General features: G+C 47.8%; 1 protein-coding gene across 2 annotated transcripts in view; it reads left to right on the top strand.

The window, feature by feature from the left end:
* Positions 1 to 17,031, top strand: part of Reep1 (receptor accessory protein 1) — a 105,096-nt gene that overhangs the window by 73,100 nt on the left and 14,965 nt on the right. For both annotated transcript variants that reach the window (XM_036180547.1, XM_036180546.1), the window contains exon 6: positions 14,666 to 14,843. In XM_036180547.1, coding sequence (XP_036036440.1) covers positions 14,666 to 14,843 — 178 coding nt within the window. The remainder of the gene's footprint in view (positions 1 to 14,665; positions 14,844 to 17,031) is intronic.

The raw sequence follows: 17,031 nt of genomic DNA, 5'->3' as shown, positions 1-17,031 counted from the left end.
GTGGGTTTGGGGTCTGATGTGATGGAGGTGTGGGTGGGTTTGGGGTCTGATGAGATGGAGGTGTGGGTGGTTTGAGGTCTGATGTGATGGAGGTGTGGATGGTTTGGGGTCTGATGTGATGGAGGTGTGGATGGTTTGGGGTCTGATGTGATGGAGGTGTGGGTGGTTTGGGGTCTGATGTGATGGAGGTGTGAGTGGGTTTGGGAGAGGCAGGTGGATACAAACCTTGGTTCTCCTTGCGCTTTGAGTAGATGGCAGGATGGGCACACGAATGGCCAGCAAGGATCCAAGATGGGTTCCTGTGCCAGGAAATAGGGAAAAGCATGCTGAGAGCATTGGCTGGAGAAAGCTCAGCACCCAGAGCTGAGTGGTTGTTTCAAAAGGACCTTCTGCCACTGGTGGCACCTTTAATCAGAAGGCAGAGGCAGATGGATCACTGTGAGTTCAAGGCCAGCCTGGTTGGTCTACATATGAAGTTCCAGGCCAGTCAGGGCTACATAGTGAGACTCTGTCTCCAATGATAACAACAATTGTTTCTATTTTAAAGAAAGAAAAGTCCCTTTGGAGGCTGGGAGGAGGGAAGGAAGGAACTGTGGGAAAGTGTGACTCCAGTATCCTCAGGACCCCTGGCCACCGTGGTGTAATAGGAACTACCATAGTAGCAGATCCCAGACAGCATTTTTGGCAAGGAAACTCTGCCTTGGTACTTGAGACCTATCAGGGTTTACAAATAGCAGTGAATCCCAAGAAACTTCCATCTGTGATACAAGCCTCTAAGGTTCAAATTTTTTAAATGAAAGAAAAGAGAACAAACCACCAAGCCCTAAATTTGTCTGACCAACCCTTCAACACAGTGATGGAAACCATCTCTCAGTCCCCCTCTCTCCTGCATCTTCTCTGCCTTGGAAGCCTGATGGAAGAGGGTACACTTAGTCTTTCTGCAGTCAGAGAGTAGACGTGATGTATATGCCAGCACCGGTCACCCAGCTCCTCAGCCACCCTGAGGCAGCAGCAACTTCCCGAGGGTCATGCTCTTCCAGGTCTGCCTCCTGCTGGGGCCTCCAGAACCTTGACACCATCTTGGCTGGTCATCCCCTCACCTCATCACCAGGAAGGCCCCTAGGCCCAAGACTCCACCAGCAGAGCATCTTAACTCAGCTAAAACCTGAAGGACAGTCCAGGTGGTCTAGAACTTGCCTCAGGGAATAACTTCTCATCAGTTCCTTCCATCTGGGTATGCGTGGCAAAGGACTTCCGTTTTCTGTCGGATGGTTTTAAATGAGAAGACATTTTCTGCTTTGTGGGAGCCTTGATTTTTCTCACAAAATATAAATATTTAGGGAGAGAAAACACATCTTCTCCTCCAAAAATAATGCCCTCTATTTTTTGAAACAGTATGTGCTTTTAAAAAAATCCAAAACTTCAGTCACGCCAAGGTCTCCACCAGTGGTTTCCATAGTAACAGTGGACAGCACCCAGCGGTGTCAGAGGATGAGTCACTCTCTGTGGGTCCACATCTGGCTTTCATGCCTAAACCACCTAGGAGGCTTTGAGTTTTGATTTTAAGTGGTGCTGAATCAGAGACTCAGGCAGTGGGCCTGTGGATCTCTGTTCTTAATAAGATGATTTTAAACATTCAGCTTTGCCTGGAGTCCCGTCCAGAGTAGAAAACACGGGTGACTGAGGTTAAAACAGTTTATTTCTGTATTTTTCCTGTAGTGCAAATGTAATTCCTTAGAACATTGACCTTGAAGATAAGAAGAGCTGTGGGGGTGTTGTGTGCGCACGCCCCTGTATGTGGACAAAAACATCATTGTAAAACATGAGTCTGTGTCACAGTGATACTGCAAATCCCTCTATCAGGTCATGTGATCAAGGATTGGACCTCAACCCTTCCGCGCTCTTTTGTCTGTTTCCATGGCTCCCTGGATACTACAGACCTACCCAGGAAGGAATGAAAGCTCTTTTGACCACATTATAGCTCAGTGGTTAGAGCACCTCTTCTAGAGGACCCAGGTTCAGTTCCCAGCACCCACTCCACAGCTCACAAGTGTCTGTGACTCCAGTCCCAAGGAGTCTAACGGGCTATTCTGGCCACAGGGGCCCTGCACGCTTGAGGTACACAGACGTACATGTAGGCAAAACATCCATACACATAAACATTAAAAAAATAAAAACCATATTGAGCTCTGAGCAACTTCCCTAGTAAAATTAATACCTGTGGAGGATTTTTTATCTCCATGAAATATAAAAAAATCTTTATAAGTCTACGTCGTTGAGATAGCTCAGTGGGTCAAGGCTTTTGCTGCTGACCTTACGGTGACCCGAATTTGTTCCTGGAACCCATATACTAGAATGAAGGAACCAACAGTTGAAAGTTGACCTCTGACCACTGTGTGTGTGCCAAACAAATAAGTGCAAAAATGTTTTGAGCTTCATAAACCATATCATTATGAAAATATAATTTTATTCCTCTATTGTGCTATTTTTATCTTGAAATTAGAAAAATCTAAAACAAACGAAATCAGACATGGAAACTTTCTGTTCCCTGTTTATCCCTGTCCATACCATTGTCTCCAAGGCTTCCATCTCTGTCCCCAGGAAATGATATGCTCTTTGTATAAGTGTCCTGATGGCTTCGCTGGCTTTTTCCGCTCGATTTTCTATGATTCCATGCAAAAGGAAGACAGCCCCAGCTCTTTGAAAGACCAGAATTGATAATCTCTGTTTTTTGAAAACAATACTCCTAGAATTCATTTGTCCAGAAGAACCCATTTCACCTTATCAGTTGGCCCCAGTGAAGAGAATGAGCAGAACCCAAGCTTTGCAACCACCAGGTGTCATCCTGGACACCTTACTCCCTTGGAAACTTGGCCCCTGTGCTGGGTGGGTCCCAGCTAACTGATCATTCTTAGGCTTGCTAGGCCAACTTTACTTAACTTGAAAACAATGTTGCGTTAGTTCCCTTGAAGATGTGTTGCTGGAACAGCCCCAACTGTACCAACCCTGTTATTAAAGTCAGCCATTGAAGAGAAATGTCCCAAGTAAGAGTTGCAATCTGTGAATAAGAGATTGTCCTGCAGGTGGTTTTCAATGTATGAGTGGGGGGTGGGGTGGGGTGGCGTTTGCACTCACGTGCTTATGTGTGGCTTCCCCTCCCCACAGGAACCCCATGTTTCTTTATTAGATTACTAGCTTCTTTACTTAAAAACTTATTTTAAATTATGTGTCTATGTCTGTGTGTAGGTTTTTGCACATGTTATTGCCCACAAGGCCATAGTGTAGGATTTCCTTGCAGTTGGAGTTACAGGAGGCTGTGAGCCACCTGATGTGAGTGCTGGGAACTGGACTCAGATCTTCTGCAAGAGGAGTTTGTGCTACTTAGCCACTGAGCCATCTTCTCTGCCCCTAGATTGCTAGTGTCTTGAACTAAGGGAATGTGCCTTCTTTTCCTGCATTTTTTTGCATTAGGAAATAACCAGGGGCTAGAGAGATGACTCAGCAGTTAAAAGTATTGGCTGCTTCTTTAGAGGACCCGGGTTCAATTCCCAGCACCCATATGGCAGCTCATAACCATCTATAACTCCCAGGAGATCTGATGTCCACTTCTGATATCTGCAGGCACTGAATAGGCATGGTATGCAGACATGCAGTCAGATACTCATAAATTAAAAATAAAATCTCAAGAAAGAGAGTTAAGTAACAGATAAAGATAATAATAATAGTAATAGATAAAGAGTTAAAGACAGATAGATAATAGATACAGAGTTAAATAACAGGAACAACAATGCTTAGTTTTGTACTTACTTGTAATTACTTGCTAAACCTAATTGATGTGCTGGTCTTGGTGGCATGCAATTTTAGTCCCAGCACTTGGAATATAGAGGCGGGTGGATCTTTGTGAGTGCAGTCCCAACCTGGTCTACATAGTAAGTTCCAGAACAGCCAGGGCTTCTTAGTGACCCCGTATTGAAAAAACACAAACAAACAAACAAAACACCTCAATTGATGTGAAATATGCACCACCCTGTTTTGTTCATCCAACCCTACTGTGTCCAGTAAGTACAATAGTCACTCGCCACACTGGGTCTGTTTCAATATAAATGAATGGAAATGAAGGTGCCCTGGAGCTGAGTTCCTCAGATGGCCGGTAGCGGTACAGGCACAGCCTATTTCCATCATGGAGGAGGCCTGTTCTGAGCAGCTCCTCAGGTCCTCAGTTCTTGTTGGTCTTGTTTTCATGCTTTCGCTTGTAGCTACTCTGGCTTTCATGAGGTACTCTCCCCTCTTTACTCACCAAGTTCTCTGGAGCTGTGTTGTAAGGCTCCCGGGGAAGCAGAGCTGGACGTTCCTGCCTACGGCTGCACCCATGCAGCAGCTCCTATTTCTCCATCCTCTCCCTTGTGCCAGCTCCACACACTTGGGACAATACTCAAACACTTCGCCTGCAATTGTGCTCTGTGACCACAAGGGGTTAGTCAGGTTTGGGCCACAGCCTACTCTCTGAATAGATGGGCACTGTTCACTGGGAAGTAGAATTATGTGTTCTCATTCATTTGTTTTATTCCCAGTCAATCTTGCCTTTAAAAAAAAATTGTGCTCAGAGTTGCTATTTCTAGGATGATAAGAAAATGGTCCTGTAGGGGTAATATAAGAAGGGACGGACAGATACAGATGAGCCTGGGAGGCTGGGGCCAGAATTGGGCTGCTGGCCCAAACAGGAGAGGGGAAGCAGCCAGCCACTTGCATAGCTCTCTCGCAATCCGTGTTAGCAGGGCAGCGGAGGGGGAAGGAGGAAGGAGGAAGAGACGCTGAAAGGGTAAGAGCTGACAAGTGACAGGGTGAGCTTCCGAAATGGCTGTCATTTGTTACCTGGCTGCCAGAGAGCATGAGAAACACGGGAGAAGCATGCACAGGGCAGGCAGGGTCTCCAACTGAGACAACTGTCTGGAGAGCTCAGTGTTGGGAGGGTCCTGAACCCCCGTTTCCTGGGGATGCCTGGTTTGGATGACCTGCTACAGAGATCTAGCTCACCAGGCAGTTTGATTTTACCTGTTATTTCTCATTAAGGGCACTTCCCAAAACAGAGGTCAGGAAACAGATCACATTCCAAATATCCCTGTCCCCAGCTGCAAATTGAGAGGAAAACAAGGGAGAAAGATACTGGGATATTGGGGCCAGTTCTCAGCACAGTCCACAAACTGTTTCTAGAAGGTTCTCACTATCCTACTATCCTTTTTTTTTTTCCCTCACCCTTCCTCCCGGTGTGCCAGCCCTCACCTTGCACAACTGTGAGCTCATGTGTCAGGCCTCCACTGAGACTCAGGCAGCCATGTTGTCTGTCCACCCAGAACGGGTGCATGTTTTGCCTACTTGGTCATTTGTCCTCTTGAACAAATGTCTGTCGGTCTGACTGAGGTTCTTGGAAGCAGGAGCCGCTTCACACAGACGTTCGTTCCTCTCCAGGACTCCATGGAGTTCTGTCAGCAATTCCCTCAGCACCTGTTGTGTGTGGACAGAGAAAGCAGGAGCTGAGCAGGGAGGACTGAACCAGTAAGGAGATGAGGGTCACATGACTCTTTGATATCTTGTTGGCCTGTGCCCATGGCTTTTTCTTTTCTTTTTTCTTTTTTCTTTGCTCCTCTTACCTTTTATCAGGTGGCTCGACTCTTTCATTTTGTCTCCTCTTTGGACGTCAGAGAAGGGCAGGTAACCCTGTTGAGAGGTGTGACTAACTCCAAACCGATCCAGTCAGGTAGAGAGGCCCAGCAGCCATCTCTACCTACCAGGCTTTGGTCTGGATCCGAGGCAGGTGTCTTGCTGCCCCAACACCTCCGTGTGGCATGTGTGAATCCAGACACACAGACTGGTTGCACTTTATCATCATGCCAGAGCTTGTTAGTGTGTTCATCTGGCAGCATCTAACACGTGACTAACTTCCTCAGTCCCCAGCCTCCTTTGTTTAATGCCTAGAGAATGAACTGAATTTGTAGATTGCTCACGGTAGAAATCCTCATCTTTCTGTTTTGTTCCTTAATCCAGTGTTGTGTCCTAAAGAAAGCCTGATCTCTGTGCGGCATGCTGAGGTGGGGCTGCCTGGCCCTGCTGTAGCGCACGTTCAGCCCTGGAAGCTGGGCATGATGGGAGGTTTTGCAGGAAGCACTAATTCTTCTTGAATTACCCCTGGGGAATGTGGTTATGCTAGTGGCTTTGTTGTCAATTGCCTGACTCACTAAAACCATTCACTTTTATCCTCATTGTCATCCAAAGTGAGCACTGGGTACTTGGGGAAATGAGATGAGCCAAAATTCACACTCCGCTGTGCCTTCCCCTGAGACTTGGTGGATCCCTCCAGAACCTGCTCAGGGCCTTAAATCATTCCATTTCTGGAAGTATCTGCCTTACCTGTTGGTTCTGTTTAAATTTCTTATACACACACACACACACACACACACACACACACACACACACACACCCACACACCCATGGGCCATAGCAGTACACACCTGTAATCCCAGCACTTAGGATGTGGGCAAAGGAAGATTGGAGCTCAAGGTCATTTTGACTACATAGAGAGCTTGAGGCTACCCTGCCTCCAAAATAAAAAAATAGGACCTAGAGAGATGGCTCAGTGCTTGAGCGGCAGGTTCAGTTTCTAGCATCCATATGGTAGCTTGCAAACATCTGTAACTCCATTTCTGAGGGATCCAGTGCCTACTTCTGACCTCCGTGGGCACCAGACATGAACGTGGTACGCATACATGAATGTGGTGCACATACATGCAGGCAAAACATTAATATAAATAAAATAAAATAAGTAAAAATTAAAACAAAACCAAACCAAAACTACCTGAATTGTTTTGGGTTTGAAGACCTTGGCCACTGTCATAGAAGCCCTGCATTCACAGAATGAGGCCCTCAGGGTTATCTTGAAAGACTGTTATGTGTTGTTGGAAATTTAATTACATTGCCTCCCTAGAGGAGTGCATGAGCCTTGGGCAAGACACAAAAAGGATAAAAGAGGGTGAGGTCACTCCTAGCCCTACCACCCAGTAAAGCCTGTCACCTGGAGGCATGCTTTCACTGAACAGATACAGTCATGACAATGGGTAACTGCACCCCATCCACCTCCTTAGCCATCAAAAGTTCCAAGATTCCCTCTGGGATGGACTAAATCACAATGCTGAGTGGTGAGAAAGTATTAAAAACTGTCCAGCAAATATACCTCTCTTAGGCTAGAGGTGTAGCTCAGTTGGTAGAGTGCTTGCCTAGCATGCACAAAGCCTTAATTATATCCCAAGCACCACATAAATTAAATGTGGTTTTGGATACCTGAAATCCCAATAGTTGGGAGGTGAAGACAGAAGTTCAAGGTCTATCCTTGGCTACTTAGCAAGTTTGAGGTCAGCTTGGGACACATGAAATCCTGTCAAAACAACCAGGCCCGGTGGTGTATGCCTTTAATCCCAGCACTTGAGAAGCAGAGGCAGGCCGACTTCTGTGAGTTCAAGGCTAACCTGGTCTACACAAAGAGTTCAAGGTCAGCCTAAGTTACACAGTGAAACCCTGTCTCAAAACAAACAAAAAAACCAAAAATCCTCTTTCCACTTGGTTCACATATTTACACACCCAAGTTCTCCAAAAGGGGCTCTCCCCTGGAGCACATTGCCTCACAGGTGTGCCACCATTCCTATGTCCTACTCTTGTGGACACATCTCAATGGGTGTTCAACAGAACACCCCCTCAGGTCTGGGCCCCTGGCTGACGTATGGGAGTGTGGTGGGGTGGTTTCCTGTAGCCATTCACTCAGGCAGCGACTCAATACATGCCCACGTGCTTATGTTGTCCAGCTCCTTGGCCCCGACTCTGTGTCAAGTAGAAAGGAGGATGCAAGGCTGCAATAGTATTATCTGGAGGGGAAGACCAGCAGATAATGCCCAGAGTCAAGTACATTTCCTTGGAGTACAGGGAACAGGACAGATGCCACTGAGAGCATGTTGCAGGGAGTCTAGATGTTTATCAGAAGCTGCTCAAAGAAGCGCAGCCGTTTTCATTGTCTGGAAGTCATTATCTCAAGTGCCACTAAGAAAGGAAACATTGCCAGTGAAATAGGGACACAGTGCCTTCCACTTCGAGTGTTTACTGCTTATTTAACACACTGCTAGACTGAAGTTTTTAAAAAACACTTGTGCACACAATTAAGAGGAGTGCAGAAGCACAGTAAACAGGCTAAGGTCTGACTAACCCCGTTGCTCACCGTCAGAGTCTGGCGTAGCGCTGCAGCTCAGCCATCCATCGATGCCTGTGCTATCCTTTCTCTGATTCTTGCTAAGGACTAGTGATATGGTGATGACAGTTATTTCTGGAATCTTCATCCCTGCTGCCAGTACCTATTGTGCCCTCCACTTCCTGTAGGGTCCGAGGAAATGCTGAAGGAAGACCCCAGACTCAAAATAGTGTGCAGGAACAAAGAGCGTTTATTATACCATCGTGTATGTGGGGTCATTCACCTGTACAAAGTGGCACAACCCGAGAGGGACATGTAGGCTCCTTTTAAGCATCGTTAAGGAGAGTTTCAGGGTCAGCTACATAACTGGTTAAGCAAGCAGCAGTTCTATTAATATATTTCTAATTGGCTGAGGTCTATTCTTATCATTTTCGGACACATCTGCACAAGCTGGGATGTGACTCAGAAGGGGCTGCTGGGTTTGTCCTTGAGACACTGTGAGGCTGACTTAGACCCTCTGTGTTTGTTCTCTCCCTCCACCCTGAATGTAAGGGCCTTGTAGATAAGTGGCTCTTTGTTGGCAAAGACACCTGTCTGTCCTTCTCAGAGAACTGAGGCCTGAATGTAGTTGTGAAAGTGGGAGAGTTTAACCCCTTTGCTCCTTGATGGTCCAGAGAAGATCAGTGGAATTCTAGTTAACCAGGACCCATATTTCTTCACTTAACCAAACACTCAGAACCTTCCATTGTCCAGTCTTGCCACAGGTAATAACCAAGTATACATATCTGTAGGTAGAGATAGTGATATCAGAAGCAATATTACAAAACCACTGTAACTTCAGAGGTGGAAAACTGTGTTTATGAACTGATGAAAACCACTTATGAAAAGAGCTAGGAGTGGATGGAAGTTGTCATTATTACAACGAGGCTCTGGACAACGGCTCTGCGACTCTCCTATCGCCAGCTCCAAGATCTAAACCACCCTTGAAGGCGGAGAGAAAGGAACAGGGCAGGACTTTCTCCTTCTGCATATCAGGAAGAGAAATGTCTCCCCAACCACAAACCCTTCAGCAGATTTCTCCTCACAGCCTATTGGGCAAGACTGCAGTATAATGCAGCCATAGCTGCAAGGGAGGCAGGGAAGTTTAAGTTTTGTTTTTAATAATCATTTCAAGAATGAAAACTGGGAAATGGCTCGGTCAGTAAAGCACTTGCAATGTAAGCATGAGCATCTGAGTCCCTGGAACCCAGTAAAAATGTCAAGTGTGGTGGCACGTCTGTGATCCCTGTGCTGGGCGGGGTGCAGACTAAAGATCCCCAGGGTAGCCTAGCCTAACTTGGTGAACTCCAGGTCAAGGAGAGATCCTGACTCAAAGGAAGTAGACAGCGTTCCTGAGGAGGTCCTCTGACCTCCACCTACACAAATACACATGTGCCCTAATACACCTGCGTGTAATACATACACATACATATTCAAAAGGAAAAGAATAGCTAGGTATGGTGGTGCTTCCCTTTAATACCAGCACTTGGGAAGCAGACACAAATAGACCTTTGTGAGTTCCAGGCCAGACTGGTCTACATCGTAAGTTCCAGTCCAGCCAGAGTTACAGAGTGGAGACCCTGTCTCAAATAAGAGAGATAAAAAGGCCGGGTGGTGGTGCACGCCTTTAATCCCAGCACTTGGGAGGCAGAGCCAGGTGGATCTCTGTGAGTTCAAGGCCAGCCTGGTCTACAGAGTGAGTTCCAGGACAGGCAAAAAGCTACAGAGAAACCCTTTCTTAAAAAAAAGAAGAAGAAGAAGAAGGAAAGAAAAGAAAAGAACAAGGTTTGGAAAGACATGGTTTGCTCTCAGTGACTCCTACTGTGGCCACAGACATTTTGGATACATTTTATTAAACAGCCCCCAAAACTGTAGGGCAGTCAGGTGGGGTGGTACATGCCTTTAATCCCAGCACTCAGGAGGCAGAGGTAGATGGAAGTCAGTAAGTTCGAGGCCAGACTGGTCTACATAGTGAGTTCCAGGATAGCCAGGGCTGTAGAGAGATGCTGTCTCAAACAAACAAACAAAAACAAAAACAACAACAAGACAACAAAACAAACCACTGTAGGGCTTCTCAGAGCTTTTTATTATCATAGTGTTCACTGAGTTAGAGAAAATATGATATTACACTGTTTTCTTTCTTTTTTTTTTTTTTGAGATAAAGTCTCAGTATGTAGCTCTGGAACTCACTATGTAGACCAGGCTGGCCTCCAACTCACTGAGATCCACCTGCCTCTGTCTCTCCAGGCTGGGATTAAAGGTGTGTGCCACTATGCCCTGATAATATTTGTTTGTTTGTTTTTTGGTTTTTCGAGACAGGGTTTCTCTATGTAGCTTTGCGCCTTTCCTGGATCTCGCTCTGTAGACTAGGCTGGCCTTGAACTCACAGAAATCTGCCTGGCTCTGCCTCCCGAGTGCTGGGATTAAAGGTGTGCGCCACCACCACCTGGCGCCCTGATAATATTATGTTTTCAAACACAGAGAATCCAAAATTATTTTCCCAAAGTGGGGAACACAGTGTCGCAGACAGAAGCTCTTCCAGAAGATGACAGCTTCCAAATAAAAGATGGAGGTTCTCCAAGCACAGCTAAGGTGTGCCTCATGGATGGTAATTAAGAATGAGGTTGAGTAGAGACTGAGCAGGCCTGAGAGGTTTTCAAGCGAGGCATGATGCTTTCAGACGTCTCCAGCTGTTCTGGTTTGTTTTCAGGACTCTTGTCTCCATGCTTCTGTGGTGCCTTTCAGCACAGGGCTAGCTTGGTCCTGAGCCATCCTTTTCTCTTTCCTAACTAACCCTTTCCACTCACAATCTTCCCGATGCTGGTGATATTGGAGCTGTGCTGGCTCGGCTTCTCTGAGTGCAGCTGAGCCCTTCGCCAAATGGACGAGTACTGTGTAGACTGCCGTTTTTCCTCAGGTCTGTTGCAGAGCGTTTACAAGATCTAGAAGGTGTTGATGGAGTTAGTCCCTGACCGGTTATTTGGGCTTGGGGTCATGAAACCCCACCTGATCCTTTGGCCATAACTTGTCTTTTCTTTCGTTGATTTCAATAGTAACTTAGACGTGGCCAGCAGCAGCGGCCATCATCTTCACTGGCATAAAAAATAAAATCAAAACATTGTTTTTAAAGATTTATTTTATTTGTAATTATGTGTGTGTGTGCTATCTGTTGGGGGTGGGCTGGGGGGGGGTTGTACACATTTGTGTGAGTGCATTAGAGGCCAGAGGTGTTGGATCCTCCCAGAACTGGATTTACAGGCAGTTGTGAGCCCCTTGATGTGGGTGCTGGGAACTGAGCTCAGCCCCTGTGGAAGGGCAGCTCCCCTAACCACTGAGCCATCCCTCCAGGTCCTTCGTTGGCCCTCTTACACACTTACTCTGGCTTGTCCTACACAGTGTGTATCTTGAGCATGTAATATTTTGTTTTTATAGATTAATGGTTCTAACTGTATGTATTTGGTTACTTAAACCATTTTCTGTTTGTGGTTTGTGTTTGTTGTTGGCTTCTGGGGGGATAAGTTTCACGCTGTAGCCCAGGTTGGCCTGGAATTTGCTGCCAAGAGAAGCCTCAAACTTGTGATAATTTTCCTGCCTGAGCTCCCGAATGCCGGGGTTACAGGTGTGAGACAGCAGGCCCTGCTGCCATTGTTGTCAGTTTCCCTGAGACATGGTTTCTGAGTCTTTGCTAGGTTGAGAATTTACCTGTTTCATTTCCTGGTGCATCATCAAACCTTGTGCTAGCCCTTTTTACCTGCCCCTCCCCGGCTTTGTTACAGTGTGCTAGCCCTTTTACCTGCCCCCTTCCCAGATTTGTTGCAGTGTGCTAGCCCCTTTTGCCTGCCCCCTCCCCGGCTTTGTTACAGTGTGCTAGCCCTTTTACCTGCCCCCTCCCCGGCTTTGTTACAGTGTGCTAGCCCTTTTGCCTGCCCCCTCCCCAGCTTTGTTGCAGTGTGCTAGCCCTTTTACCTGCCCCTCCCCGGCTTTGTTGCAGTGTGCTGGCCCCTTTTGCCTGCCCCTCCCCAGCTTTGTTGCAGTGTGCTAGCCCTTTTACCTGCCCCCTCCCTGACTTTGTTACAGTGTGCTAGCCCTTTTACCTGCCCCCTCCGCAGCTTTGTTGCAGTGTGCTAGCCCCTTTTACCTGCCCCCTCCCTGGCTTTGTTGCAGTAGTTGTTTGTGCATTTGTTGGTTTTACTATTATAGCTTTTATTTCTCGAGATTATACTATATCTTTTCCTTTCCTTCCTTCTCCTTCAACCTCCCCCATGTACCCCAGCCACTCTTGTAAATTAATGGCCTCTTTTTCTTCAGTCGCTATTACATACCTCTGTGTGCACACGTCCTAAACACATAAACACAGCCTCTCTGCCGTTACTTTGTGTCTCGCCTTCTTTTGTTCCTTGTTGCATTAGACCTTCCATTTTAGCACGTGGCTGTGCTCTGTCCACCCGTTTAGATCAGTGGTTTATGACTGGATGACGTGGAAAGGCCCACTCAAACCCTCCTCCCAGCTGCAGAAAGTCTGGTGCTTTGCTCTTTTTCCGGCTCTGGCCGCCCCGCCCCCTCTGCACTGATTTGCTGTTGTGTCGACCCTACCTTGTTATTCACAAGTCCTCGGGACCACTAGGCTCTTCCCTTCACTCTGAAAACAAGAGGCCATTCCCACCCTGCTGTCTCACGTTCCCCACCTCCCCACTCCTCGGTACTTGAGGGGAGGCTGCAAGGCCACCAGCATTCTGAACACACCCAAGTTCATGACCTGGCAGTTCCTTGCTCCAAATCCCAACACTAGCTCAGTAACGCCAGTCTCCTCTCAGCCTCCCACCCCACACTCAGGCTTGTTTTGTCTTCTAACCCACTCGGTCTGCTCAGTACATCAGTATAGGCCATCTACTGGAACATGGGCAGCCCATCAGGGCCTCGTTCCTGTAGAAAACTGGCCGGAGAGATGGCTCAGTGATTAAGAGTATTTGCTGCTCTTCCGGAGGACCCAAGTTTGGTTCTAGTACCCGTGTCCAGCAGCCTACAACGGCCTGTAACTCCGGCTTCAGGGGATCTGATACCCTTTTCTGGCTTGGCCAGTGAGTGCGCGTGCACACACATACACACAAACACAAACACACAAACACATGCACGCACACACATGCAAATAGGTAATTTTAAATTAATAATCTTTAAAAAGATAACTGACTTCCTGACTCCCACCTGCAGATATCAGTGGCCACTAACTCCTCAGCAAGGGTAGGACTTTGGTGAATTTGATCAAAACACATTATATGCATGTATGAAAGCCTCCGATAAGTGAAATAATAAAACTATACAAAAATAAATTCTAAACAACAACAACAACAAAAGCTAACTAGCCTCTCTCGTGCCCTGAGGCACACCTGCACCCCTACAGCTACACTCAGCCCTGTCTCCTTCACCTTGGTCCTTTCTCTTCACTCAGGACCAAGCTGGAGAGGGAAGATTTACTCATTCATCCACACAACACATTCACCTTGCTTTCCTAAACGAAAGAATACATTCACACTGAGATTCACTCCGCAGCTCCTTCAGTGTATGGAGTGCTTATTCCGACAGCAGAGATTTTTTTAATATCATTTCTTCCTTCCTGATTCATTACTTCTTGAGTATTTTATGAAACTCAAATGTGCCAATATGAGTAAATGTGCCTTGTAAACCATCTCGGTTTCACAGATTAAAAAAAAAAAAAAAAAAGACTACTGTCATACAGTGAAACATCGTCTGCGCTTTATAGCCTTTAGGAAGGAGAGCTGAGTGCATAGACTATTAGGTTTTGAGTTTGTAACCAGATTCTGAGAACTGAGGATAGCGTGGCCACATATAGACTTCTATTGGTGGGAAGCCAGTGGCTGGAGACGTCGCTGGCGTGACCGAGTACTTGCCTGGCATGCATAAAACCCTGAATTTGAGCCCATAAATCAGGTGTGGTGCCCATGCCTATAAGCCTTGCATTTGGGATGTGGAGGCAAGAGGATTAGGTGTTCAAGATCATCCTAACAGGTATATGCCTACATTGCTAAGCAGCAAGTTCAAGGCCAGTCCTCGTACACAGTGAGAACCCTAGCTCAGACAAAAACAGGTTGGAGGGGGCTGTAATCCTAGGTACAGATTTCCCTGGGGTGTCTGAAAGAGGGAAGGGAATATCTCTAAAAGAGAGGGGGAGTGACGGCTGAGGCCTAGAGGTGACCGTGGAATATACCTGCCATGTCAGCAACTATGCCTGGGAACCTCCGGAGAGGCAGCCCAGGGCTTACTTCTGCCCTGTCTACTCACAGAGCAAAGGTCTCTCGGCCCTTGCCACATCTCCTGTCTGCTCCCGTTGCTCATAAGCCTATGGTCAGGCCTCTGACCAGTGCTCTCCTGTGTTGTGTCCAGGGACAGGGTGCCTTGTCGGAGAGACTACGGAGCTTCAGCATGCAGGACCTCACCACTATCAGGGGTGATGGTGCCCCTGCTCCCTCAGGCCCCCCTCCACCAGGGACCGGGCGGTCCAGCGGCAAACATGGCCAGCCCAAGATGTCCAGGAGTGCTTCCGAGAGCACTGGCAGCTCAGGTAGGTCTCGCCACTCCCCTTCTCTCTCCTGGGCCTCATTGCCATTGAGAGGCACCGTGCTGGATCACACGCAAGGTGTCCCTTGGCCCGTGGACCTGTCACCAACAGAGATATTTGTTAGATTCTACCAGGCCAGGTGAGGAGCATAGCCACTCCGGAGGCGGGCCTGGGAACTGGGCCTTGGGCAGGGTAGGTTACTAGTGCTAGAGAGCTATTCCTTCTTCATCATTATGGGAGGGATCCGAGTGTTGGGTGTTTGTGCCTGGGCCAGGTCAGGAAATGTAGTCTGGCCGCGGGAGCACTTTCTAGTCTCTCTGGCCCTGCACTCAGGCCTCATGACCCCTGTGAGCGTCTTCTCCCACTCCTCAGAGCTGGTGACTCCTCCCACAGGCATGCTCTCCCTCTCCATGTCTCCACTCATCTTCGACGACCTACATGCTATGCATGCCCGCAGCCTACACCTACCAAGGACCACACTAGGCCTGTGGTCCAGTTCCCGGGGAGGCCAAGTCCACCCACTATCGGAAAATCTACCTCTTCTGTTTAACACCGTGATTAAGCACTTGGCATGAGACTGCCCATATGGGACTTGACCAGGAACCTTGTTTAATGTGTGGAGTCTTGGGCCTGTCTCCAGCAATCTCAGTAGGTCTCAGTGAGACCCAGCTGTATAGATTGGGGTGTGAATCCAGTATCTAATCTATCCGTGTGGACTTGGAGCTTCTGGATGTCAGTATTTGGGCTGGCTATTAGTTTCCAAGATGGATCCTTAGATGACAATGACTCCGGGAGCAGAGCTGAGTTGCTGACAGAAAATGGTGGACAGCAGGAAGCATAGAGGACAATGATGGGTCACCACCTTCTCCTGATGGCAAAGTGTGTGTAGGGGGATGGGTGCTGGGTCACCACCTTTCCCCCTCCTTGTTACAGAAGATTTAGGACTTAGGTTGTTTTGGAATATGGTGTTATGTACCCAATGTCTGCCCTGCCGTTAAACATGCAAACCAGGACCTTGAGGGCCCCTGGACCCTTACTGTGTGCTATAAGAAGCAGCATGAGCCGGGTGGTGGTGGCGCACACCTTTAATCTCAGCACTCGGGAGGCAGAGGCAGGCGGATCTCTGTGAGTTTGAGGCCAGCCTGGGCTACAGAGCGAGATCCAGGACAGGCTCCAAAACTACAAAGAGAAACCCTGTCTCGAAAAACCAAATAAAGGAGAAGAAAGAGAAGAAGCAGCATGAAAGGCACCCAGGCTCTGAGCCCCAGATCCTGACAGACCCCACCTGATTCTGAGGGCTAGCACATGGTGTAGACATGATAACACACTCAGGCCTGACCACTCAAAACCATCCGCATTCCTTAGTGTCCATCAGCTTCCTCCTCTTTCAGGCCCATGCCCTTTGCACTGCCCCTAGGTTTGAAGATCATAGCTTTTTGATGGGAGGTGTTTTCCCTCTAGAGGCAGGGTAGGACCGGGGAGGAGAAGGAGGCTTGGGTATGAGGATTCAATTGGAATAAGCCAGGCAAGAGTACTCAGGACCATGCCTGGTGCCAGGAGATAGTACGTAGCTATTGTTATAAATCTTATTAATTCTTTATTTCACCCAAGGAAGTTCTTTACAAAGCTGAAAATATTCAGGAGACAAATGGGCTTCTCTGTGAGGCAGTGTGAGCCCTGATATGGGAATGGCCCACCTACACCAAAGTTGAAAGGTCAGGTAGGGCATCCTGCCCTGGCGGGGAAGTGGGCCCAGGTAGCCCTGTATCCCTTCCCCTCTAAGAGTCCATTTTGTCATTTTAAAGGAGAACCAAGCAGAGACAGCAGCACAGAGAGGCATGCACTGTGCCCAGGCCACACGGAACAAGAATCGAGGCCCCCTCCCCAGACCAGCGCTTGATAGATTTTTCAGGTCAAGGCTCAGAATGAAATGAGAGGAGGTTGGCTGGGTCTCAGAGATGATGTGGATGTCTCCAAGGCCTGAAACATCTTCTAGCCCAGCAAACAGGTGGAAGAAGGTCTGGGAAGGGTTGTTTGGATGTTGGCAGAGGGGGTGCAATCCTTTGCCATCCTGAGGCCTCCCTTCAGAGAATGGAGGTGCTGGCCCATGGTGGGGAGGTCAGGGACTGTAGCACTCTCCCAAGCAGTTGCCTCAGAGAGAAAGACAGATACGATACAGATCCGCTTCTGG

Source organism: Onychomys torridus, chromosome 3 (genome assembly GCF_903995425.1).
Source record: "Onychomys torridus chromosome 3, mOncTor1.1, whole genome shotgun sequence".
Classification (NCBI taxonomy): domain Eukaryota; kingdom Metazoa; phylum Chordata; class Mammalia; order Rodentia; family Cricetidae; genus Onychomys; species Onychomys torridus.
This window is presented reverse-complemented; position numbering and strand designations above follow the sequence as displayed.